Consider the following 27,331-nt stretch of genomic DNA (forward strand, 5'->3'; position numbering starts at 1 on the left):
AAACAGGGAACCTGCTCAATGCCAGTACACGGTCCATTATGCTCCACCAGGAACTTGTTAATGGGCCTGCCCAGTTCAGAATCATATTTTCAAACTTTATTTTGGCAAACCCGAAGAATCTGGTACATGTTAGTGCACAGCTGACAGGTTCACCCTGGGGCCAATTTGAAGTTTCCCTGTCTTTGCCTTTGACTTGTTTTACTGGGACTTACTTGGGCTTATGCAATTACTAGACTTTCATTATTCCTTCATGACCCCTTCCAGCCCCATCAACATTACTGACCCTCTGAGGAGGTCATGAGTTCAAATCATGAGAACAGGTTAAGTCATTGAATTCAATTAAGCATTTTTGGCCTTTCACATTGCAGCTTCCTGATTATCACTAAAAGCTAACTGATTCATTAATCTCCTTCCCTGGACAAAGCCTGTGCCTTCCCACCACCCACTCAGGGCTCATGTCTGAATGTCCAACTGTGACTGAGCAAACCAGGCAATTGTCAATAACCGCTGAAGCAAAGTGAATGAACATCACCGTAATGACCAGACATGGCAGCCTCAGCCCAACTTTCACACAGATCAGTCAAGCAGCAAGCCAGGCATATTAGTATTCACAGTATCACTTTTACCAACCTCCATCATCATTGTCTTGTCCAACCAGACATGTGGGAACATAGTAATATAGAGCAGAGTGGGAGTCAGAGTTATTCTGGGAGTCTTTAACATTGACTTCATAAAGTCTCATGGCTTCGTACAGACAAGGCCAGTAAAACCTCCAGCTGATGATCACCCGCTGTACACCTCTTCGTCGAGGTAATCCACCATAGTGAACATCACTTAAAGCCACGACGGCACAAAAGGAGGGCATTCGGCCCATCGAGTCCATGCTGGCTCTCTGTAGAGCAATCCAGTCTATCCTATTCCCCCGCTCTATCCCTGTAACCCTGCAAGTTTATTTCCCTCAAGTGCTCAGCCAATTTCCTATTTCATCACCCTCGTAGGCAGCGAGTTCCAGGTTAATACCTCTGGCTGTGTAAAAACATTCTTCCTCACATTCCCCCTGCAACTTTATCCAAAACCTTTAATTTCCATTCCCTTTCCTTGTACAATCAGCCAATGGGGACAGCTTTTCTTTTTTACCTTATCCAAACCCGTCATCACCTTGTCCACTTCTATCAAATCTCCCTCAATCCCATTTGCTCCAAGGAGAACGACCTCACTTCTAATTTGCACATCTGTGTTTCACAGAAGCAGCTGCATGTGTTAAATTGCAGCTGCCTCAGTCAGATCTGATCTGATTTTCACTAGCAGGATGCCCAAAACACAACTTGTGCATTTCAGACCTGGTAGGAGAAGGTTTAAACTTACCGAGTACTTTGGGAGAGGTTAGGTACCCTTTGGGAGACATAAGGTGCCCTTTGGGAGAAGTCAAGTGCCCTCTGGGATTCTTGAAAGTAGACATGAATGTGTGCAAAAACTCATTGGAATTGTCAAGAGAAATATTAAGCTGTTAAAACATTTATATCTCCTGCCCTTTAAATATTTGAAAAACTGTTTGCAGTCTTAAAAATCAGTGCTTGCTATTTCACTCTGTTGACATAGGTCTGAGGGTTATCATTACAGGATTAGTGCTGCATGATTCAATTCACAACTTTTCATTAACACAATGGGGTGCCTGTCAATTCACAGTTTGATTGATAGTGTCAGTGGTCATAAACTCTTTGAAATGGGAAGGTGAATTCTCATACTTGTTTTTTTAAGGAATAAAATGAAGTTAAATGTAGTGAATGGGTTTTTATCAATAGTGAATTCATCAATAGACACTTAAGAACTTTGTATAATCTTAGCATGGATCACGACATCTGTCCATGGTGGATACTGGGTGAGTTGGCATGGTAGATGTTAAGAAAAAGCGGGGTGGTTAGGGGGTATTTGTTGCCATGAGTTGAAACTAAGTTGGCATAGGGACTATCAAGAGCCACAATGGGGGGGGGTGGGTGGAGGGCCTTTGATTGTCATGGAGGGTATAAGGGGCCATGGGGTTGGTTAGAGGTTCTTAGATTGGCATAAAGGTTATGAGGGGCCAAAGGGAGTGAGTAGAGGGGCATGGGTTGGCATGGAGGATATGAGGGACCATGAAGGGTGAGGAGAGAGGCGTAGGTTGGCATGGATAGGGCAGATTTTTGTTTTATTCCTTTTTCGTATCTTTGGCAAAGTGCTGGAGCACTGGGATAGGTGTTTTGCCCAGCCCACCTTGGCACTAGACAGCCTCCGAACTGTCTCTGTGGTCACTTCAACAGCACCTTCCAAACCTCTATCCCTTAGAAGGATAAGGGCAGCAGACACATGGGAACACCACCACCTGGAAGCTCCTCTCCAAGCCACACACCATTCTAACATGGAATGATATCTCCTTCCCTTCACTGTCGCTGGGTCAAATCCCAGAACTCCCTCCCTAACAGCACTGTGGGTGTACCTACACCACGTGGACTGCAGCGGTTCAAGAAGGCAGCTCACCACCACCTTCTCAAGGCAACTAGGGGTGGGCAATAAATACTGAGCTAGCCTGCCACGCCCACATCCCATACACAAATATATCAAAAAACTCCATTTTCACCCCATCGCACCCAACTCCACCACCCTTTCAGGGTGTTCCAGACTCCAACCACCCTTGGGGTGAAAGAATTTTCCTCACATCACATTTACTCCTTTTGCCAATTATTTTGAATCTGCCCTCTAGTTCTTGATATTCTCCTGAGTGGGAACAGTTTCTCACTATTTACCCTGTCCATACCCCTCAGGATCTTGAATACCTCAATCAAGACTCCTCTCAGCCTTCATTTCTCCAAGGAAAACAGTCCCAATCTCTCCAATCTATCCTCATAGCTACAGTTCATTATCCTTGGAATCATTCTTGTGAATCTCCTCTGTACTCTCTCCAAAGCCTTCTCATCCTTCCTCAAGTATGGAGCCCAGACCTGAATGCAGTACTCAAGATGAGGCCTAACTAGTCTCTTATAAAGCCTAAGATACTATTTGCTTTATTAACTGCTCTCTCAACATGCCCTGCCACCTCCAATGACCCATGTAAGCATACACCGAGGTTTCTCTGTTCCTGCACCTCCTTTAGAGGCTCTCCCTTTATTTTATACTGCCTCACCATATTTTTCCTGCCAAAATGAATCACCTCACACTTCTCTGTAGTGAACTTCATTTGCCACTTGTCTGCCCAGTCCACCAATATGTCTATGTCCTTTTTTCAAGACTATCCCCATCACAGTTGACAACATTTCCAATCTTCGTACCATCTACAAATTTTGAAATCATGCCCTGCATACCGCAGTCTAGGTCATTAATATATATCAGGAAGAACAACAATCCCAACATTGACTCCTGAGGAACTCCACTACAAACCTTCATCCAATCGGAAAAACAACCATTTATCACTACTCTCTGTTTCCTGTCACTCAGCCAATTTCGTACCCAAGTGCCTACTTTCCCTTTTATTCCATGACCTAGAATTTTGCTCACAAGTCTGTTGTGTGGCACTGGATCAAATGCCTTTTGAAATTTCATATACACCACATCAATAGCGTTTCCCTTATTAACCTTCTCTGTTGCATCCTCAAAAAACTCCAGCAAGTTAGTTAAACATGACTTTCCCTTAATGAATCCATGCTGGATATCCTTAATTATGCTGCACTTGTCTAAGTGATTGTTGATTTTATCCCCTAGGCGAGGATTTTTCCCTGGTTGGGTGGGAGCAGTTGGGAAGTTGACCCCCGCCCGCGATGGGGTTTGGACCGCGATTAAGGCCCGCCTAGCGTGAAACGCACATGGCAGTGCACAGAGCTGCCTGTGTGGTGGGGGGGGGAGGAAAGTGAGTGTGAACTTTGCGCATGTGTGTGGGTGTGCGCTGGAAAAACTCCCTGAGGCACAGAGCTGCCTCAGGGACATGAAGAGTTTGCAAAATAAAAAATAAAGAATTTTGAGGTGCTAAAAAACATGTTGCCTCACGTGACTCTGACACATGAGCAGGGACATGTTCTTAATGAAATGTTAACATTTTTATTTTATTTTTATTTGCTGTTGGAAACCTCATCCCACCTGTGGATGAGGTTTCCTAAAAAATGCAAAGGCCACTTGGCCTGAAGAAATAACATTTCATTAAATCTTTAACGGCCTTAATAGCCTTTTAATTGTCGGTGGGTGTGCTGCCAACTCCCAGGTGTGCCCGCCGACTGAAATATCATGCGAGTGCGCGATGATGTCAGGACGCTTGCCTGACATCACCGTGTATCATTTTATACTCAGTCAGGTCAGGCGTGCACCCGCCTGATGAGCATTATATTCTAGCCCTACTATAGTTTCTAGAAGTTTCCATACTACTGAAGTCAAACTGACTGGTCTGTAGTTGCTGGCTTTATCCTACCCTTTTTTGAACAAGGGTGTAACATTCGCAATTCTCTCATCGTCTGGCACCTCCCCTGTGTCAAAGGGAGACTGGAAGATTATCACTAGTGCTTCTGCAATTTCCACTCTCACTTCCCTCAGTACCCTTGGATGCATCTCATTCAGTCCTGTTATCTTATCTATTTTAAGTAAAAATAGTCTTTCCAACACCACCTTCCTCTCAATTGTAAGTTCTTCTGGTGTACCAGTTACCTCCTCTCTCACCTCAGCCTGGGTAGCATCATCTTCCTTTGTGAAGACAGATGCAAAGTATTTGTTCAACACCTCCACCATTTCCCCAGCCTCCACATGCAAGTCCCCTGTTTTTGTCTCTAATCAGCCCTACTCTTTCTTTTACCACCTGCAATACTTTTTCTTTGAAGGTGGCCCATTGTTCAGCCACTGTTTTTCTGCCAACATTTGATTCCAACTCACACGATTCAGATGCATTCCCATCCCATCAAAGTTGGCTTTCCCCCAGTTAATTATCCCTGTTCTGGATTGTTCCCAGTCCTTTTCCATGGCCAACCTAAACCTTACGATACAATGGTCACTGTCTCCTAGAGACTGTCCCACTGATATTTGATCCACTTGGGCCAACTCATACCCAGAACCAGGTCCAAAAGTACATTTCCTCTCGTTGGACTGGAAACATACTGCTGCAGAACATTATCTCAAACACATTCCAGGAACTCTCGCCCCTCTTGTCCTTTGGTACTATTCCCATCCAGTCTACAGTTGAATAACTATATATATATATATATATATATATATATTTGAAGTCCCCCATTATGATTACTCTATAATTCTTGCACCTCTCACTAATTTTTTTGCAGATATGTTTCTCCACATCCCCTCCACTAGTTGGCGCTCTATATACCACAACGATCAATGTTATTGCACCTTTCCCATTCCTTACCTCTAGCCGGAGATATTCCATCCTTGACCTCCTCTGGAACATCCGCCCTCCCCATTACTGTGATGCCATCTGTAATTGATATTTCCACTCTCCCACGTTTCTTCCTCTCCTGTCTCTCCTAAACACCTTTCACCCAGGAATATTTAACACCCAGTCCTGCCCTTCTTTGACTCAGATCTCTGTTATCGCAATAATATCATAATTTCATTTGTTAACCCATTGCCTGTAGTTTATCGATCTTATTAGTCACACTCTGTGCATTCACATACATCCACATTAACCCTGATTTAGGCTTTTTTACTTTCCTGCTTATTCTGACTCCATCTAATGACTTACTGTTGCCTATTCTAATTCTATCAAACTCTCCAGATATTGCCTACCTTGTTACTACTCTGATATATCCGCATTATCAGTTGATACTTCACTACTTCCCACTGCCAGTTTTTCCCCTCCCCTCTCTGAATTTCTCCTCAGGTTCCCATCCCCCTGCCAATCTAGTTTAAATCCTTCCCAACAGCACTAGCAAACCTCCCTGTGAGGACATTAGTGTTAAGGTGTAACCCATCCTTCTTGTGCAGGTCCCACTCACCCCAAAACCGATCCCAATGTCTCAGAAATCTAAAGCCCTCCCTCCTACTCCATTTCTCCAGCCACATGTTGAACTGCTCAGCCTTCCCATTCTTATGCTCACTAGCACGTGGCACTGGGAGTAATCCTGAGACTACTGCTCTTGAGGTCCTGCTTTTTAATTCACTTCCTAATTCCCTAAAATCTGCTTTCAGGAACTCATCCCTTTTCCTGCCTATGTCATTGGTCCCAATGTGAACCACGACCTCTGGCTGTTCACCCTCCCCCAGCGTCCTGCAGCCACTCTGTGAGATCCTTGACCCTGGCACCAGGGAGGCAACTTACCACCCTGGGTTCATGTCTACGGCCCCAGAGCGCCTTAACTATGGAATCCCCTACTACTATAGCACTTCCACTCTTCCTGTGTGGCTGAGCCAACCGTGGTGCCACAAACTTGGCTTTTGCTCCAGTCCCTCTGAGGAACCATCTCACTCACCAGTATCCAAAATGGAAAAACAGTTAGAGAGTGAGGAGAGATTCAGGAGAGTCTCAGGAGATTCCTGCACTACCTGCCTGTTTCTCTTAGATACTCTGGTGATCACCTATTCCCTGCCTGTGTACTTCTTAGCTGTGGTGTGACCACCTCTCTAAACATGCTATCCACGTAATCCTCAGACTTGCGGATGCACCACAATGACTTCAGCCACTGCTCAAGCTCCGCAACTCGAGCTCAAGTTTCTGCAGCTGAACACTTCCTGCAGACATAGTCATCAAGAGCATTTTGTGCCTGCACGACTTCCCACATCCCACAAGATGCACATTCCACATGGCCGAGTTGCACTGACATACTTTAAACTTTATATAAAGCGTTTATTAAAGTATTTTCTCATTTATTTTAATTACTACCTTAATTTAGAATAATTCCTATGCATACTAAAATTTACTGTGTTTATCTCAGTCTCGCCCTTTCGCACACAATTTTAACACTGCAGCTCCACTCTCAGTCTCGCCTCTTCTCGTGCTTTTTTAACTCTCCAGCTCTGCTCTCAACTTCACTTCTTTGTATTAACTTCCATCTGCTACTTGTCTGCCCATTCTGTTAGCCTATCTATGCCCTGTTTCAGTCGATTGGTATCATCCTCACCTTATTGCCCTTGAGAAAGGAATGGTGAGCTGCCTTCTGGAACTGCTATAGTGCATGTGGCGTAGGTACACCCACAGTGCTGTTAGGGAGGGAGTTCCAGGATTTTGACCCAGGAACAGTGAAAGAACGGCGATATATTTCCAAGTCAGAGTGGTTGTGGCTTGGAGGGGAACTTGCTGGTGTTCCTATCTAGGTGGTAGAGGTCACAGGCTTCGGAGGTGCTGTTGAAGGAGCCTTGGTGAGTTTATGCTGTGCATCTTGTAGATGGTACATACTGTTGCCACTGTGCTTCAGTGTTGGAGGGAGCGAGTGTTTAAGTTAGTGGATGGAGTGTTGATCAAGTGGGCTGCTTTGGGTGGTGTCAAGCCTCTTGAGTGTTGTTGGAGCTGCACTCATCCAGGCAAGTGGGGAGTATTCCATCACACTCCTGACTTGTGCCTTGTAGATGGTGGACAGGTTTTGGGGAGTCAGGAGGTGAGTTACTCACAGCAGGATTCCCAGCCTCTGACCTGTTCTTGTAGCTGTAGTAATTATGTGGCTAGTCCAGTTCAGTTTCTGGTCAATGGTACCCCCCAGGAAGTTGATAGTGGGAGACTCAACGATGGTAATGACATTGAATGTCAAGGCGAGATGGTTGGTGTTGTATGTCCCTGCATTCCATTGTAATGAAAGGTGGCATTTTAAACATGAAACCTTTATTGTTACTCTTTATTTATTTACAGAACCCAGCTAGTGTCGTGCATGGTGCTGCTGTCTCCATGCAGGCTGCTTCCAAAGCATCCTCTCTAGATTGTTACCATGTGTCTCTATATGTGAGTGGTGCTATTCTCCAATCCCATGTTAACCTTTGCTCTGCCAAGCATCTTTACATTAGATGGTATGCAGGCACATCCAACATCATACAATAGTTGGACTTTCCCTTGTTGGAGGTGGTCATTGCCTGACCCTTGTGTGGTGCAAATGTTACTTGTCGCTTATTAGCCCAAGCCTGGATATTGTCCAGGTCTTGCTGCACATAGACACAAACTGCTTCAGTATCTGAGGAGTTGTGAATTGTACCAAACATTGCACAATCATCAGTGAACATGTTGGAGGGAAGGTCATTGATGAAGCAACCGAAGATGGTTGGGTCTTGGACACTATCATGAGAAACTGCTTCAGTGATGTCCTGAGACTGTGACCAGCATCCAACAACTTTTGTGTTAGGTATGACTCCAATCAGTGGAGAGTTTCCCCCGATTCCCACTGTCTTCAATTTTGCTAGGGCTCCTTGATGTCACACTCAGTCAAAGGCTGCCTTGATGTTGAGGGCAGTCACTCTCATCTCCCTGGCACAGAAATAGGGTAATTCAAAAAAGGTACAAGGCTTGAACATATTCCTTTTGTTTGCAGAGCATGGACCCCTATATATGAATGTATATCACTTCTGGCAAGTGTAAATGAGCCATGTTACCAGCTCGACTGATTATCTTAAATTGGTTGTTAGTGTAGCCTGTTAGCGCAGTCAAGATTGTTCAGCAAGTGCTGCTCAATCACAGAATCACATCTAACAGTAGATGTTTTGTTTTGGGTTTTGCAAGCGCGGATTGGTCTATTACGAACAACCAAAGGAATGGCTGTTTGGTTCGATCAGATAATCTGTGGGATGTATAACCTATGTACTTGGCATTTCATCAGCACTGAAATTCGTACACAACATTGCTCAGTTGTGCAGTAGCTAAAATGTCTTTTAAGACTTTTGGAAGCATCCTGTTATTGGAAAACACCACTCACGCAGCCATTGCAATGAGGCAGCTTCAGACAGATTGCTTAACCCGTTGTTCAAATTTTTTGAGATATTTTGCCTTTCCAGGGTAATTTGAAATAGACCAGACACTTTCCAGGTCCTAACATGGCAGCCTTTGGCCCATTTGTGAGTTTGCACGATACACAGTGAGCAAGGAACTGATGAGGATAACCATTGTTCCGCAGGGTAGTTTTGATGTGCTTTATTTCTGCTTCAAGCTTGCAAGGTGAGAAAATGGCTATTGTCCTATTTAAAAGATTGCTGATAGGGCCAATCCTATAGTGCATGGAGCTATACAAATCCCAACTTGTATTTTGACTGATGAAGGTGGGCCTGTGGGAGACAGTAGTGTAGAATCTATTGGTGAATTTCTCAGCTGGCACGTTGAGGGGAGTGTGTTGGACTGCTTCATTTCAAAAGTGAATTTGAGCTGGGATGGAGCGTATTAGGACTAAATGTTCTCTGGGTTCAAAGTTCAATGCCAGTCACCAAAGATGACTTGGTGGCACCAGCATTGACTGAGTCAATGTGCTGTGGGACATTACTGCCAGACTAGCCCTTCATCATGGGAAAGTAATCCTACTTGACTTCGTCCTCCCTGATTTACCTGGCGATGATAGCATTGGCAGAAGTGACCACCCTATCGTGTGAGTATCGCTGAGCTGGGTGGAGTAGACGAAGGACAAGCTGGCAGCTAAAAAATTTCAGCAATCAGATCTCAGGATGGAAGTAATGAAAGCACCAAAATTCAAAGTCTTTCTTTGATCAGTTTATTGCAGGTGTGAAAAAGGAATTCCTGCTGTTTGCTGCATTTTTTGAGGCAACCATGGTTGACCCTTCCGTAGGGTCACACCCTCTCACCTTCGAAGTGTCCATAGGTAAGAACTTGCTTTTGTTGATATTGTGGGTGAAAGTGCCGCTGTGACATTTATGAAGAGCCAGGGTTATGGCCAAATCTTTCATCATCTGTTTACAGAGATACACAGTAATGGGCCGTAACCTCTGAGCTCGCCAGCATTGGTTTGGGGATACCCCAAAGATGCGCAGGGGAACCCTCTCAGAAGAGGTAAGCATTTGCACAGCAATTGCCCAGAAGTGCATACTTCGTCTGGACATTTGTGCTGTGCGGGAACCATCTGAAAATGCGATTTAAAACGCAGACTCCAGATGGTTCCACCAGAGTTATACCAATAGTTACCCAGAAAAGTTTGAAAGGATTAAAACCTCTTCTAACTTCTGGGTGACTATTGTAAATACACAGACTGAACCCCCCCGCCATGGGCCTCCCCCCAACACCCTGAGCCCACAAGAAGTATGGGATATCCATCATGGCCAATTATCGCTCCATCATTCTACTCTCACTCATTAGCAAAGTGATGGAATCAATGATCAACGGCTATCAAGTGGCACTTACTCAGCAATGACCCGCTCCCCAATTCTCTATTTGGGCTCCAGATCCTATTACAGCTTTGGTTCAAACATGGATAAAAGAGCTGAACTCCTGAACTGACCTTGACATCAAGGCAGCATTTGACCTAGCATCAAGGAGCCCTAGCAAAACTGGAGTCACTGGGAATCAGGGGGAAATTCTCTGCTGGTTGGAGTCATACCTAGCACAAAGGAAGATGGTTGTGGTTGTTGGAGGTCAGTCATGTCAGCTCCAGGACATCACTGCAGGAGTTCCTCAGGGTAGTGTCCTCGGCCCAACCATCTTCAGCTGCTTCATCAATGACCTTCCTTTCATCATAAGGTCAGAAGTGGGGATGTTCGCTGATGGTTGCTCAGTGTTAGTTTCATCACCGATGCACAGTAGCAGCTGTGTGTACCATCTACAAGATGCACTGTAGCAACTTCCCAAGGCTCCTTTGACAGCACCTTCCAAACCCACAACCTCTATCACATAGTGCATAGGAAGGACATATTTCGATAACTGCAAGTTGTGGGGGAGGATGTAGATTTAAAATAATTGGTAGAAGGATGTAGAGAGGAGTTGAGGAGAAATCTTTATGCCCAGAGGGTGGTGGGGGTCTGGAACTCACTGCCTGAATGGGTGGTAGAGGCAGAAATCCTCATCATATTTAAAAAATCCATGGACATGCACTTATGGTGCCATAACCTGGATCGCTTCTGTTCAGCTAGCTGTAATCTCTCAATGGGCAGGATTTTACGTTCCCTGCCGGCAGATTTACAGGCAAGGTGTGGCCCATAAAATTCCTCAAATCACCAGCTTCCTGCCCACCCCGACCTCTCCACAGCTTTCGGGTGGGATGGGCGAGGCCTAGACTGGCCCACCTGCCTTTGCCCCAGTTGAGGCCCCTGTGACTAATTAATGATCACTACCGGGCCGTTTCCCATCCAGCCTCAATGTTCAGGCAGGGGCAGGGAGGGAAGCCTGGAAAGTGACCCTGCTCTGGCCTTGGGCCAAAAGACCGGGGGAAGGGTGCTTTCATCAACCATCTTTAAATATTGGTCGGCCCTCACCCCACCCCCAGCCCCCACGCCGCCCCCCCACCCCCCACCCCCACCCCCACCCCCACCTCCACCTCCAGCCCCACCCCACACCCCACCCCCACCCCCACCCCCACCCAGTCCACACCCCACCCCAGTCCACACCCCACCCCCAGCCCACACCCACCCCACCTCCACCCCCACCCCCACCCCCACCCCACACCCCACCCCCACCCCACCCCCACCTCCAACCCCACCTCCACCCCACCCCCACCCCCACCCCCACCCCCACCCCAGCCCACACCCCACCCCCAGCCCACACCCACCCCACCTCCACCCCCACCTCCACCCCCACCCCCACCTCCACCCCCACCGCCACCTCCAGCCCCACCCCACACCCCACCCCCACCCCCACCTCCAGCCCCACCCCACACCCCACCCCCACCCACACCCCACCCCCACCCCCACCCCCACACCCACCCCACCCCCACCCCCACCCCACACCCCACCCCCACCCCCACCCCCACCCCACCCCCACCTCCACCCCCACCCCCACCCCCACCCCACCCCCACCCCACACCCCACCCCCACCCCCCACCCCCACCCCCACACCCACCCCACCCCCCCCACCCCCACCCCACACCCCACCCCCCCCCCACCCCCACCCCCACCCACCCCACCCCCCCCACCCCCACCCCCACCCCCAGCCCACCCCCACCCCCACCCCCAGCCCCACCCACACCCCCACCCCCACCCCCACCCCCACCCCCACCCCCAGCCCAACCCCCCACCCCCCACCCCCACTCCGCCCCCACCCCCACCCCCACCCCCACCCCACACCCACCCCAGCCCCCACCCCCACCCCCACCCCCAGCCCAACCCCCCACCCCCCACCCCCACCCCACACCCACCCCAGCCCACCCCCACCCCCACCCCCACCCCCACCTCCACCCCCACCCCCACCCCCACCCCCACCCTCCACCCCCACCCCCCACCCCCACCCCCAGCCCCAACCCCCCCCCGCCCCCACCCAGCCCCCACCCCCACCCCCGCCCCCACCCCCACCCCCGCTCCCACCCCAGCCCCCACCCCCACCCCCGCCCCCGCCCCCACCCCCACCCCCGCCCCCACCCCCACCTCCACCCCCACCCCCACCCCCACCCCCGCTCCCACCCCCGCCCCCACCCCCACCCCAACCTGCCCCCCCCACCCCATCCATGTCCCCCTTGGGAGTTCCCTCTCCCACGGCCCCTCCAGCAACACCTGAGTTCATGATGCAGGGACACTGACACGTGATACTGCACATTGATCCTGACAGATACAGCACGATCTGCCCTGTGGTAGAGCAACATAGAGCCAGAGAAAACTTATGGCGCAGAAAAAGGCCATTCAGCCCATGTCTGCGCTGGCCAAAAAGCGAAAAAAGAAAGCAGTTGCTCATTTTAATCCCACTTCCCAGCACCTGGTCTGTAGCCTTGCAGGTTACAGCGCTTCAGGTACAGATCCTGGAACCTTTTAAATGAGCTGAGCGTTTTAGCCTCAACCACCGATTCAGGCAGTGAATCCCAGACGCCCAAATCTGACGCTTACAAACCTGTAAACTGACCAATGATATTATGACCAGCTGGATTTTCAGGCCCCGAGTTGGTGGGATCCATCGAGGGAGATCAGGTGGCTCACCAAAAATCCAGCGGCTTTTGGCAGGAGTGGATGATCCCGGTGGGGGGGGGGTGGGGGGCTACCAAACCCCGCCCACTGTTGCAAACAATCTACTCAGTGACTGAAAGATTTAGTTGCACAATTTGTAAAAGGCAGTGGGAGTTTATCTGTAGGATAAGTGTTAAACAATTGTTACAGTGCCCTGTAACCCCCACCTGTAACCCCCACCTGTAACCCCCACCTGTAGCCCCCACCTGTAACCCCCACCTGTAACACCCACCTGTAACCCTCACCTGTAGCCCCCACCTGTAGCCCCCACCTGTAACCCCCACCTGTAACCCCCACCTGTAGCCCCCACCTGTAGCCCCCACCTGTAACCCCCACCTGTAGCCCCCACCTGTAACCCCCACCTGTAACCCCCACCTACCCCCACCTGTAGCCCCCACCTGTAACCCCCACCTGTAACCCCCACCTGTAGCCCCCACCTGTAGCCCCCACCTGTAGCCCCCACCTGTAGCCCCCACCTGTAGTCCCCACCTGTAACCCCCACCTGTAGCCCCCACCTGTAACACCCACCTGTAACCCCCACTTGTAACCCCCACCTGTAACCCCCACCTGTAGCCCCCACCTGTAGCCCCCACCTGTAGCCCCCACCTGTAGCCCCCACCTGTAACACCCACCTGTAACCCCCACTTGTAACCCCCACCTGTAACCCCCACCTGTAACCCCCACCTGTAACCCCCACCTGTAACTCCCACCTGTAACCCCCACCTGTAACCCCCACCTGTAACCCCCACCTGTAACTCCCACTTGTAACCCCCACCTGTAACCCCCACCTGTAACCCCCACCTGTAGCCCCCACCTGTAACCCCCACCTGGGGGGGCTGAACACTAGCCACAGCAAGAAGTCAAAATGATCATTTTTAAAATATTTTTAAGGTAACTATGGCAAATTGGTAGAAGTTGTCACAAAAAAGAAAAAAGAAGGGAAGGTGGAAGAGAATGAGGAGAAGAAATCTTTGCTGGATACAAGAGATTCCGAAGATGAGCTGGAGAATGCTGTAACCAGTTTACCTCCAAGACAGAATTCAATTACACCACCTACAAAAGCAGAGAGTACTGAATTTGACAGGTACGCTCAGAAACATTCAGGCAAAGCTGCTGAACAAGTCCTGCTTTTTACAATTCATTCTTGTGGTGGGGGCATCACTGACAAGGCAGCATTTATTGCTCATCCTGAGTTGCCCTGGTGCATTTATTGAAGGCGCACCCATGTGGTAGTTGGGAATTCCAGGACTCAGTGACCCAGTGTAAATGAAGGAATGATGATATGTGAGCAAGTGACACACGTCTGCCTTGGAGATGATGTTGTTGTTCAGCACTTCTTGGTGGTAAGAATTTCACAGTCTTTGAGGTTTATGGGATGAGTCACTTGTCTCAGAATATCCAGCCTCTGTCCTGCTTTTGAAGCCAAGTTGTGGACTGGTGCATTCAGTTCAGCTTCTAGTCAATGCAGCCCGATAGTGTGGTTGACTCTTACATGCCCTCTGAAATAGGCCAACAAACCACTCAGTTGTAACAAACCGCTAAAAAGTCACAAAAAAGGAATGAAACTGGACAGACCACCCGGCATCGACCTAGGCACTGGAAACGACAATGACCATCTCAGCCCTGTCAACCTTGCAACGTCCTCCTTATTAACACCTGGGCGCTTGTGCCAAAATTGGGAGAGCTGCCTCACAGACTAGTCAAGCAACAGCCTAACATAGTCATCCTCACGGAATCATACCTTACAGATAATGTCCCAGATACCACCGTCACCATCCCTGGGTATGTCCTGTCCCACTGGCTGGACAGACACAGCAGAGGTGGTGACACAGTGGTATACAGTCGGGAGGGAGTTGTCCTGGGAATCCTCAACATCGACTCTGGACCCCATGAAGTCTCGGGGCATCAGGTCAAACATGGGCAAGGAAACTAATGATGACCAAAAGTACAAGTAGGAAATTGCGGAAAATAAAAACTCATGGTAAAGGGAATAACATATTGGCACGGATAGATGATTGGCTGGCTAACAGGAAACAGAGTTGTCATAAATAGGTCTTTTTCTGGGTGGCAACATGTAATGATGGGTGCCACAGGGATCACTGCTGGGACCTCAACTGTTTACAATTTATATAAATGACTTGGATGAAGAGATTGAAGGCCTGGTATTTTTAAGACAGAAGTGGATAGATTCTTGGTAAGCAGGAGGGTGTTAAGTTATCGGCAGTAGGTGGGATGCAGATTTCAGGTTACTATCAGATCAGCCATGATCTCATTAAATAGCGGAGCAGGCTTGAGGGGCTGAATGGCCTACTCCTACTCCACATTTGTATGTTTGTATGTAACCTTCTGCTGATTACCACATACCACCCCCCCCCCCCAACTCAGCTGATGAATCAGTGCTCCTCCATGTTGAACACCACTTGGAGGAAACACTGAGGGTGGCAAGGGCATAGAATGTACTCTGGATGGGGGACTTCAATGTCTATCACCAAGAGTGGCTCGGTAGCACCACTACTGACTGAGCTAGCCGAGTCCTAAAGGACATAGCTGCTAGACTGAGTCTGCAGCAGGTGGTGAGGGAACCAACAAGAGGGAAGAACATACTTGACCTCATCCTCACCAACCTGAAGACCACTGCATAGCCCTTGTGGAGACGAAATACCGCCTTCACATTGAGGATACCCTCCATCGTGTTATGTGGCACTACCACCGAGCTAAATGGGATAGATTTCAAACAGATCTAGCAACTCAAGACTGGGCATCCATGAGGCGCTGTGGGCCATCAGCAGCAGAATTGTACTCGAACACAATCTGTAACCTCATGGCCCAGCATATCCCCCACTCTACCATTACCACCAAGCTTGGGGATCAACCCTGGTTCAATGAAGAGTACAGGAGGGCATGCCAGGAGCAGCACCAGGCATACCTAAAAATGAGGTGCTAACCTGGTGAAGCTATAACACAGGATTACTTGCAAAACAAACAGCATAAATAGCAAGTGACAGACAGAGCTAAGAGATTCTGCAACCAATGGATCAGATCTAAGCTCTGCAGTCCTGCCACATCTAGTTGTGAATGGTGGTGGACAAATAAACAACTCACTGCAGGAGGGGACTCCAGAAATATCCCCATACTTAATGATGGAGGAGCCCAGACCATCAGTGCAAAAGATAAGGCTGAAGCATTTCTTACAATCTTCAGCCAGAAGTGCTGAGTGGATAATCCATCTCGGCATCCTCCGGAGGTCCCCAGCATCACAGATGCCAGTTTTCAGCCAATTCGATTCACTCCACGTGATATCAAGAAATGACTGAAGGCACTGGATACTGCAAAGGCTATGGACCCTGACAATATTCCATCAATAGTACTGAAGACTTGTGCTCCAGAACTTGCTGCCCCCCTAGCCAAGCTGTTCCAGTACAGCTACAACACTAGCATCTACCCGGCTATGTAGAAAATTGCCCAGGTATGTCCTGTACATAAAAAGCAGGACAAATCCAAGCCGGTCAATTACTGCCCCATCAGTCTACTCTCCGTCATCAGTAAAGTGACTGAAGGGGTCACCAACAGTGCTATCAAGCAGCACTTAGTAATAACCTGCTCACTGACACTCAGTTTGGGTTCTGCCAGGATAACTCAGCTCCTGACCTCATTACAGCCTTAGTTCAAACATGGACAAAAAAGCTGAGCTCCCGAGGTGAGGTGAGAGTGACTGCCCTTGACATCAAGGCAGCACTTGACCAAGTGTGGCATCAAGGAGCCCTCACAAAACTGGAGTCAATGGGGTTCAGAGGGAAAAGTCTCCACTTGTTGGAGTCACATCTAGCAGAAAGGAAGATGCTTGTGGTTGCTGGAGATCAATCATCTCAGCTCCAGGACATCACTGCAGGGGCAGAATTTTCTGTCTGTCGGGTGGGCCGTGAAGGAGCGGGCATGGAAACAATCGGGTTCGCGCTGCCATTTTAAGTGGGCAAGCCAATTAAGGCCCACCCAGCATGACGTGCACCCGGAGGTGCTGTACGTTCCCTGAGCTGCCTCAGGGAGATCAGTTTTATTTTTCAAAATTTTAATAAAGAGTGTCACATGAGCTGGGACATATCAACAAATTTTATTATAAATTTTTATTAAACTTTAAAAACCTTCATGAAACCTCACCCCACCCGTGGATGTGGTTTCATGATAAATGCAAAAGTCACCTGGGCTCTTTGCCTGCCCGTCAACCTTAAGGTTGGATAGGCAGCTCAGTTAATTGGTTTAATTAGTTTTTAAATGGCCTTAATATGTCTTTGACAGTCCGACACCACTGCACGCCCACTGAACTGAAAATCTGAATGACACACGGTGACATTGGGACACATGCCCGACATCACCACATGCCATTTTACACGTCGGCGAGCGGGGCCCATCCCCATATGGCGAGCAGAAGATTCTGCCCCAGGAGTCCCTCAGGGTAGTGTCCTCGGCCCAACCATCTTCAGCTGCTTCATCAATGACCTTCCTTCCATCATAAGGTCAGAAGTGGGGATGTTCACTGATGATTACACAATGTTCAGCACCATTCATGACTCCTCAGATACTGAAGCAGTCCATGTCCAAATGCAGCAAGACCTGGATAATATCCAGGCTTGGGCTGACAAATGGCAAGTAATTTGCGTGCCACACAAGTGTCAGGCAATGACCATCTCCAACAAGAGAGAATCTAATCATCACCCTTTAATGTTCAATGGCATTATCGTCACTGAATCTCCCATTATCAACATCCTGGGGTTATCATTGACCAGAAACTGAACTGGACCCAGCCATATAAATACAGTAGCTACAAGAGCAGGTCAGAGGCTGGGAATGCTGCAGAGAGTAACTCACCTCCTGACTCCCCAAAGTCTGTCCACCATTTACAAGGCACAACAAAGAGATTGGATAGGTTGGGGTTACTTTCCTTAGAACAAAGAAGGCTGAGAGGTGACTTGATTGAGGTGTACAAAATTATGAGGGGAATAGATGGAGTGGACAGGATAAAATTGTTTCCCTTGATGGAGAATTCTAGAACCAGGGGACATAGATTCAAGATAAGTGGCAGAAGGTGTAGGGGGGACATGAGGAAGAACTTTTTTACGCAGAGGGTAGTGGGTGTCTGGAATTCGCTGCTCGAGTTGGTGGTAGAGGCAGAAACTCTAAACTCTTTTAAAAAGTACCTGGATCTGCACCTTAAGTGCTGTAAGCTGCAGGGCTATGGGCCGGGTGCAGGAAGGTGGGATTAGAAAGGGCACCTGGGTGTCCTCGGGCTGGCATGGACAAGATGGGCCAAATGGCCTCCTTCTATGCTGTAACTTTTCTATGGTTCTATGGTTCTAACTCAGGAGTGTGATGGAATACTCATAGGTACATACGCAAATATGAATTAGGAGCAGGAGTAGGTCACTCGGTCCCTTGAGCCTGTTCTGCTCATGAAACCTCAACCCCACATTCCTTCCTACCCCCGATAACCTTTCACCCCCTTGTTAATCAAGAATCTATCTAGCTCTGCCTTAAACATATCCAACAACTCTGCTTCCACCACTTTTTGAGGAAGAGATTCCCAAAGACTCTCAACCCTCTGAGAGAAAAAGTTTCTCCTCATCTCTATCTCAAATAAGTGCCCACTTATCTTTAAACGGCGACCCCTAGTTCTAGATTCTCCCACAAGAGGAGACATCCTTTCCATATCCACTCTGTTAAGACCCCTCAGGTACTTATATGTTTCAATTAAGTAGCCTCTTACTTTTCTAAACTCCAGGATAAAAACCTAGTCTGTCCAATCTCTTCTCATAAGACAACCCACCCATTCCAGTTATTAGTCTAGTAAACCTTCTCTGAACTGCTTCTAACGCATTTACATCTTTCCTTAAATAAGGAGACCAGTGTTGTACACAATACTGCAAATGTGATCTCATCAATGCCCTGTACAACTGAAGCATAACCTCCCTCCTTTTGTAATCAATTCCCCTCACAATAAATTATAATATTTTATTGGTTTTCCTGATTACTTGCTGTAGCTGCATACTAACTCTTATGGCACAGCTGATGGTAAATACTGAGCTGTTCAAATCCCAAAGGGAAACTTGAAATAACTGCCACAACTTGTTTTGCAATTTGTATAAATGTCGAGATGGGTGCCTTGAATTCAGTAGTAATAAGTCTACCAAGTCTTAAAGGTTTTACAAAACTAGATCAAAAATTTATTAATAAGAGAAATGATTTTAATTACTTACAGAGATCCACAACATTCTCAACATTCTGAAACAGGGGAATTTATAATGGGGAACAAAGAAATGGCCGACCAACTAAATACATACTTTGGTTCTGTCTTCACAAAGGAGGACACAAATAACATAACAGAAATGTTGGGGAACACAGGGTTTAGTGAGAGAGAGGAACTGAAAGAAATCAGTATTAGTAGGGAAATGGTGGTGGGGAAATTGATGGAATTGAAGGCCGATAGATCCCCAGGGCCTGATAATCTCCATCCCAGAGTATTTAAGGAAGTGGCTGTAGAAATAGTGAATGCATTGGTGGTCACCTTCTGAGATTCTATAGACCCTGGAACAGTTCCTACAGATTGGAGGGTAGCTAATGTAACTCCACTATTTAAAAAGGTAGAGAGAAAACAGGGAAATGTAGTGAATGGTGCCAATCAAGCGGGCTGCTTTGTCCTGGACGGTGTCGAGCTTCTTGAGTGTTGCTGGAGCTACACTCACCAGGCAAGTGGGGAGTATTCCATCACACTCCTGACTTGTGCCTTGTAGATGGAGGACTGGATTTGGGGAGTCAGGAGGTGAGTTACTCACTACAGGATTCCTAGTCTCTGACCTGCTCTTGTAACCAAAGTATTTATATGGCTAGTCCAGTTCAGTTTCTGGTCAATGGTAACCCCCCAGGATGCTGATAGTGGGGAATGCAGTGATGGTAATGCCATTGAATATCAAGAAGCGTTTCTCTCTTGTTGGAGATGGTCATTGCCTGGCAGTTGTGTGATGCGAATGTTACTTGCCACTTGTCAGCCCAAGCCTGGATATTGTCCAGGTCTTTCTGCATTTGGACATGGACTGTTTCAGTATCTGAGGAGTTGTGAATGGTGCTGAACTTTGTCAAAAGCCTTCTGAAAGTCCAAATAAGCCACATCCACTGGCTCCCCCTCATCAACTCTACTGGTTACATTCTCGAAAAATTTCATTAGCTGTGTCAAACATGATTTCCCTTTCGTAAATCGATGCTGACTCTGTTCGATCCTGCCACTGTTTTTCATGCACTCAGCTATTAAATCTTTTATAAAGACTCTAGAATTTTCCCCACTACTGACGTCAGGCTGACTGGTCTACATTCACTCCCTCCACCACCGACGCACAGTAGTAGCAGTGTGTACCATCTACAAGATGCACTGCAGGAGTTCACCAAGGCTCCTTAGACAGCACCTTCCAAACCCAAGACCTCTACCATTTGGAAGGACAAGGGCAGCAGATAACCCTCCAAGTCACTCACCATCCTGGCTTGGAAATATATCGCTGTTCTTTCACTGTTGCTGGGTCAAAATCCTGGAACTCCATTCCTAACAGCACTGTGGGTGTACTTACACCACATGGACTGTAGTGGTTCAAGAAGGCAGCTCAGCACCACCTTCTCAAGAGCAACTAGGGTTGGGCAATAAATGCTGGCCCAGCCAGCAAAGCCCACATCCTGTGAATGAATTTTAAAAAAGGTCCATCCAGACCTGGAGATTTGTCAGACTGCAGCCCCAACAACTAGCTCGGTGCCACTTTCCTGGTGATTGTAATTTTTTTAATTCATTCATGACATGTGGGCTTTGCTGGCCGGGATGGATCATCCATTCGACATTTCTGGCTAAAGATTGTTGCAAATGCTTCAGCCTTACCTTTTGCACTGATGTGCTGGGCTCCCCTATCATTGAGGATGGGGATATTTTTGAAGCCTCCTCCTCCAGTGAGTTGTTTAATTGTTCACCACCATTCATGACTGGATGTGGCAGGACTGCAGAGCTTAGATCTGATTCACTGGTTGTGGGATCGCTTAGCCCTGCCTATCACTTGCTGCTTATGTTGTTTGACACGCAAGTAGCCCTATGTTATAGATTCACCAGGTTGACACCTCATTTTTAGGAATGCCTGGTGCTGCTCCTGGCATGTCCTCCTGCACTGGCCATTGAACCAAGGTTGATCCCCTGGCTTGATGGTAATGGTAGAGTGGGGGATATGCCAGGCCATGAGGTTACAGATTGTGTTTGAGTACAATTCTGCTGCTGCTGATGGCCCACAGCACCTCATGGATGCCCAGTCTTGAGTTGCTAGATCTGTTTGAAATCCATCCCATTTAGCATGGTGGTAGAACCACACAACACGATGGAGGGTATCCCCAATGTGAAGACAGGACTTCGTCTCCACAATGACTGCACGGTGGTCACTCCTACCGAAACTGTCATGGACAGATGCATCTGTGGCAGGCAGATTGGTGAGGATGATGTCAAGTATGCTTTTCCCTCTTGTTGGTTCCCTCACCACCTGCTGCAGACCCAGTCTAGCAGCTATGTCCTTTAGGACCTGCCCAGCTCAGTCAGTCATGGTGCTACTGAGCCACTCTTGGTGATGGACATTGAAGTCCTTTACCATGAGTACATTCTGCATCCTTGCCACCCTCAGTGCTTCCCCCAAGTGATGTTCCACATGAAGGAGCACTGATTCATCAGCTGAGGGAGGGCGGTATGTGGTAATCAGCAGGAGGCTTCCTTGCCCATGTTTGACCTGATGCCATGAGAATTCACGGGGTCCAGAGTCGATGTTAAGGACTCCCAGGGCAACTCCCTCCTGACTGTATACCACTGTGCCGCCACCTCTGCTGTGTCTGTCCTACCAGTGGGACAGGACATACACAGGGATGGTCATGGTGGTGTCTGGGACATTATCTGTAAGGTATGTTTCTGTAAGGATGACTATGTCAGGCTGTTGCTTGACTAGTCTGTGAGACAGCTCTCCCAATTTTGGCACAAGCCCCCAGATGTTAGTAAGGCGGACTTTGCAGTGTCGACAGGGCTGAGTTTGCTGTTGTCGTTTCCGGTGCTCAGGTCGATGCTGGGTGGTCCGTTCAGTTTCATTCCTTTTTTGTGACTTTGTAGCCGTTTGTTACAACTGAGTGGCTTGCTAGGGTATTTCAGAGGGCATTTGCTGTGGGCCTGGAGTCACATATAGGCCAGACCAGGTAAGGACGGCAGATTTCTTACCCTAAAGAACATTAGTGAACCAGATGGGTTTTTACAACAATAGTTTCATGGTCATCATCAGACTTTTAATTCCAGATTTTTATTGAATTCAAATTCCACCATCTGCTGTGGCAGGATTTGGAACACAGGTCTCTGGGTCTCTGGATTACTAGTCCAGCGACAATATCACTATGCCATCGTTTCCCCCAAGTTCCTTCCTCCCTTCCATTTCCTGACTTACAACTATTTTCGGATTGTTACCTGTGTCCGCTATCGTGAAATCTGAAGCAAAATACCTGTTTAATTTGTCCGCCCTCTCCCTATTTTCCATTAACACTGCCCCAGTTGTTCTCTCTGTTGGATGAATGCTCATTTTGTTAACTCTTCTTATTTAAATATCTATAGAAACTCTTCCTATCCCTCTTTATATTACTAGCTAGCTTTCTCTCGTACTCTGATTTTTTCTTCCTTATTAATTTTTCTGTCATTCTTTGCTGTTCTTTATATACTTTCCAATCTTCTGATCTGCCACCCGTCTTTGTGTAGTTATATGCTTTGTCTTTAAGTCTGATACTGTCTTTAACTTTTTTAGCTAACCACAGATTGGGATGTCCTGATCTGTATATTCTGAAATATCCCTTTAAATGTCCATCACAGCATCTCTATTGACCTATTACTTAACCTCATTATCTAGTACACTTTAGCTAGCTCCACTTTCATGCCCTCATAATTGCCCCTATTTAAGTTTTAAATACTAGTCTTGGACGCACTCATTTCCCCCTCAAAGTGAATGTAAAATTCTATCATACTATGATCGACGCTACCTATGGGTGCCTTCACCAGGAGGTTATCAATTAGTCCTATCTCATTGTTCAATACCAGGTCTAGGAAAGACTGCTCTCTGGCTGGCACCAGAATGTGCTGTTCGGGGAAACTATCCCAGAAACATTCTATGATCTCCTTAGCTACGCTACCTTTGCCCATCTGATTTTTCCAGTCTACATGAAGTTTAAAATCCCCCATGATTATTGCTGTACCTTTCTGACAAGCTCCCATTATCTCTTATTTTATACTCTGTTCTACTGCATAGTTATCGTTAAGGGGCCTGTACACCACTCCCACAAGTGACTTCTTGCTTCTATTATTCCTCATTTCAACCCAAACCACTTCTACATCCTGGTTTCCTGAACTTAGGTCATCCCTCTGTATTGTGCTAATACCATCATTAATTAGCAGAGCCACCCCTCCACCTTTTCCTAACTTCCTGTCCTTCCTAAATGTCACACACCCTTCAATATTCAGGTCCCAATCGATGTCATCCTTTGGCATGTCTCTGTAATGGCTATCAGATCATACTTATTTATTTCTATTTGTGCTATCAGTTCATCTGTTTTATTTTGAGTGCTATGTGTGTTTAGATACAGAGCCTTTAGTTTTGTCCTTTTATTATTTTTGTAGCATCTAGCCATATCTGCTGATTTACTCTTAGATTTGCATCTCTCTTCCTTCCTGTCACAGTCTGTTTATTATTTCCCATATTAATATCAGCCTGTCTTGCCTTGTCTCTACTATTTGGTTTATGACATTTCACCAACTTTGATCCCTTGCCTCTACTATTCAGTTTAAAACCCTCTCTACTTCCCTAGTTAGGTGGCCCATGAGGACACCAGCCCCAGCCCCAGCATGGTTCAGGTGTAGGCCATCCCAATGGTACAGTCCCCACTTTGCCCAGTACTGATGCCAGTGCTCCACGAACCAGAACCCACATCTCCCACACCAGCCTTTGAGCCTCACATTCATTTCTCTTATCTGATTTGTCCTATGCCAATTTGCATGTGTCTCAGGTAATAATCCAGAAATTATTACCTTTGAAGTTCTGCTTCTTAATTTGTTGCCTAGCTCATCACACTGACTATGCAGAGCCTCCTTTCTCATCCTGCCTATGTCATTGGTACCTACATGGGCTACGACCACTGGATCCTTTCCCTCCCACTGCAAGTTCCTCTCCAGTCCTGAGCAAACGTCCTGAAACCTGGCCCCGGACAGGCAACAGAGAACAGTGTCAATCCCCCTCACTATACTGTCCCTTACCACCATTACATTCCTTTTTGCTCCCCCCACTTGGATGGCTTCCTGTACCACAGTGCCATGGCCAGCCAGCTCATCCACCTTGCAAACCTTACTTTCATCCACATAGATTGCAAGCACCCCAAACCTCCTGTTTTACAATTGCAGGGGCTCACAATCCTGCCCTCTGGGTCGCCTTACCTGTCCCACTCGCAGTCACACCCTCCTGCCCCTGACACTGACCAAATCAGGAGACCCTATGCTAAGTGGTGTGACTGTCTCCTGGTACAAAGCAACCAGGTAACTTTTCCGCTCCCTGATGTGTTGCAGTGTCTGCAGCTCAGCCTCCAGCTCAATGACTCTGAGCCGAAGTTCCTCGAGCCACAAACACTTACTGCAGACGTGTTTGCCCTGGATCACAATGTTACCCAGGAGCTCCCACATGCTGCAGCCTTGACACATCACCTGCCCTGCCATCCTTAATGTGTTTTAATAATTACTTAATTATATTAATCACTTATTTATGTTGGGTTCCTATATATTTTATTAACTTTACCACTAATTTGTGTACTCTTTTAAACCATAGGGTGAGAGTAGCACTTACCCACTAACCAGATACTCACCAAACAGCTAGCTCCTTTCCCTGGTAGTAGAGCAAGAACCAATTTCTATGGGGTGAGAAAGATAGAAATTGGAAACGAACAACCCCTTCTCCCCCTTCACTGAACTCCCCTCTCACCAAACTCCAAGTCTTCACTCATTTAGATGGCTGCATTCCGTTTGCCCACTTGCCTGGATGAGCGCAGCTCCAACAACACTCAAGAAGCTTAACACCATGCAGGACAAAGCAGCCCACTTGATTGGCACCACATCCACAAACATTCACTCTCTCCACCACTGATGTACGGTAGCAGCAGTGTGTACCATCTACAAGATGCACTGCAACAACTCACCAAGGCTACTTAAGCAGCACCTTCCAAACCCACGACCACTACCATCTAGAAGGACAAGGGCAGCAGATAGATGGGAACAACACCTCCTGGAAGTTCCCCTCCAAGTCACTCACCATCCTGACTTGGAAATATATCACCATTCCTTCACTGTCACTGGGTCAAAATCCTGGAACTCCCTTCCTAACTGTATAGCTGTTCCCGTTGGTGGAAGGTCATAGAGTCACAAAGGTCTACAGCACAGAAAAATGCCCTTCGGCCCATTGAGTCTGTGCCAGTCAAACAAGTACCTAACTATTCTAATCCCATTTTCCAGCACTAGGCCCATAACCTTGTATGCCATGACATCACAAGTGCACATCCAAATACTTCTTAAATGTTATCAGGATTTCTGCCTCTACCACCCTTTCAGAAAGTGAGTTCCAGATTCCCACCACCCTCTGGGTGAAAAAAATTCTTCCTCACATCCCCTCTAAACCTCCTGCCCCTTACCTTAAATCTATGCCCCGTGGTTATTGATCCCTCCACCAAGGGGAAAAGTTCCTTCCTGTCTACCCTATCTATGCCCCTCATAATTTTATACACCACAATTATGTCCCTCCCAAGAACCAGAGGGCACAGATTTAAAGTAATTGGTAAAAGAAACAATGGTGACATGAGGAAAGATATTTATAAGCAGTGAGTGATTAAGGTCTGAAATGCACAGCTGGACAAGATGGCGGAGACTGGTTCAGTCAGGTATTCAAAAGGGAACTGGATTATTATTGGAAGAGGAGAAATGTGCAGGGCTACAGGGAAAAGGCCAGGGAATAGCACTAGGTGAATTGTTCCTTGAGACAGCCAGCATGGATGTGATGGGCTGAATGGCATCCTTCTACATCGTAATTATTCTGTGAAGTTGCTCCTTAAAACTGACCTCTTTGACCAAGATTTTGGCCATTAGCCTTAAGATCCCCTTATGTAGTTTGGTGTCAAACTTTGGTAAGACTCCTGTGAAGCATCTTGGGACAGTTTATTATGTTAAAGGTGCTATATGAATACATTGTTGTTGATGCTGGGGCCTCAATGATTGCATTTATTGAAGGTCAAAAGGAGGTGTCTCAGCTTTCTCTTCATGAGGAATGGTCGAGATGGAGATCATTGCATCCTTTAAGGGAACACTGGATCAACAATTTAAATCCGTATACCTCTTTCTTTGTGTTTTCTCTATTTCAGGTCATATTGTTGTCTTCCGTTTCTATATGAGAAACCATGTGTGTATGTATGGAGTAGTTGGGAAGATTATTCATGGCGCTTGTATAATTCCAACCTCCTGACAAAGATTGCAGGGAGACTGGTAGGTGCATTACTGAGACTCTGCAAAGTTGTTTGACATGATGTGAGAATACTTTAAGACAAAAGCTTTCAGTTTTTCACTGAAAATTAGCTTTCAGTTATTCTACTTAAACAGAAAATAAGGCTCCAAATATAATCATAAATTTAGCTTGATGTTCATGATTGAAATATATTGCAGCCTTCATAAAGCAGTGGGAACAAGTGGGGAAGGATAAGTGGAAAGGAAACAGCAGAATCAATGATCAACAGTTAAAGATGTTCTTTAACCTTTCTGGCAGGATTTTAGCAACGATTTAAAAACCAGGGAGTGAAATTGAAAAGATTGGCTGCTTTTGAATAAAGGAAAATGTTAGTCATCATTTGACTTTTTCATAAAATATTGTGAAAGGGCAGCAACGTTTAATTCTTTCTGGTGCTTCTCCCTTTTCCTAGGAGGATGGACTTGCTGAAGTGGAACACATGGTAAAGAGACCAAAGTCAGAGTCACAGATTCAACTTCATCAAATCTTGAATGAGTTTGCTGCAGGATGCAGGTCTTGTTTGGTTTTGTTACTTTTATATATTGGATACTATTATATATATTATTATTATTATATTATTTATATATTAGATACTTTTATATATTGGATACTATTATATATATTATTATATTATTTATATATTAGATACTTTTATATTTTGGATACTATTATATATATTATTATTATATTATTTA

The 27,331-nt window shown here is 46.9% G+C and overlaps 1 protein-coding gene across 3 annotated transcripts in view; it reads left to right on the forward strand.

Moving 5' to 3' along the window:
• fer1l4 (fer-1 like family member 4) overlaps positions 1 to 27,331 on the forward strand; it is a 351,889-nt gene that overhangs the window by 103,838 nt on the left and 220,720 nt on the right. For all 3 annotated transcript variants that reach the window (XM_041204900.1, XM_041204899.1, XM_041204901.1), the window contains exons 16-19: positions 9,635 to 9,743; positions 13,912 to 14,104; positions 26,497 to 26,617; positions 27,049 to 27,149. In XM_041204900.1, coding sequence (XP_041060834.1) covers positions 9,635 to 9,743; positions 13,912 to 14,104; positions 26,497 to 26,617; positions 27,049 to 27,149 — 524 coding nt within the window. The remainder of the gene's footprint in view (positions 1 to 9,634; positions 9,744 to 13,911; positions 14,105 to 26,496; positions 26,618 to 27,048; positions 27,150 to 27,331) is intronic.

This window comes from Carcharodon carcharias, chromosome 14, assembly GCF_017639515.1.
Source record: "Carcharodon carcharias isolate sCarCar2 chromosome 14, sCarCar2.pri, whole genome shotgun sequence".
Classification (NCBI taxonomy): domain Eukaryota; kingdom Metazoa; phylum Chordata; class Chondrichthyes; order Lamniformes; family Lamnidae; genus Carcharodon; species Carcharodon carcharias.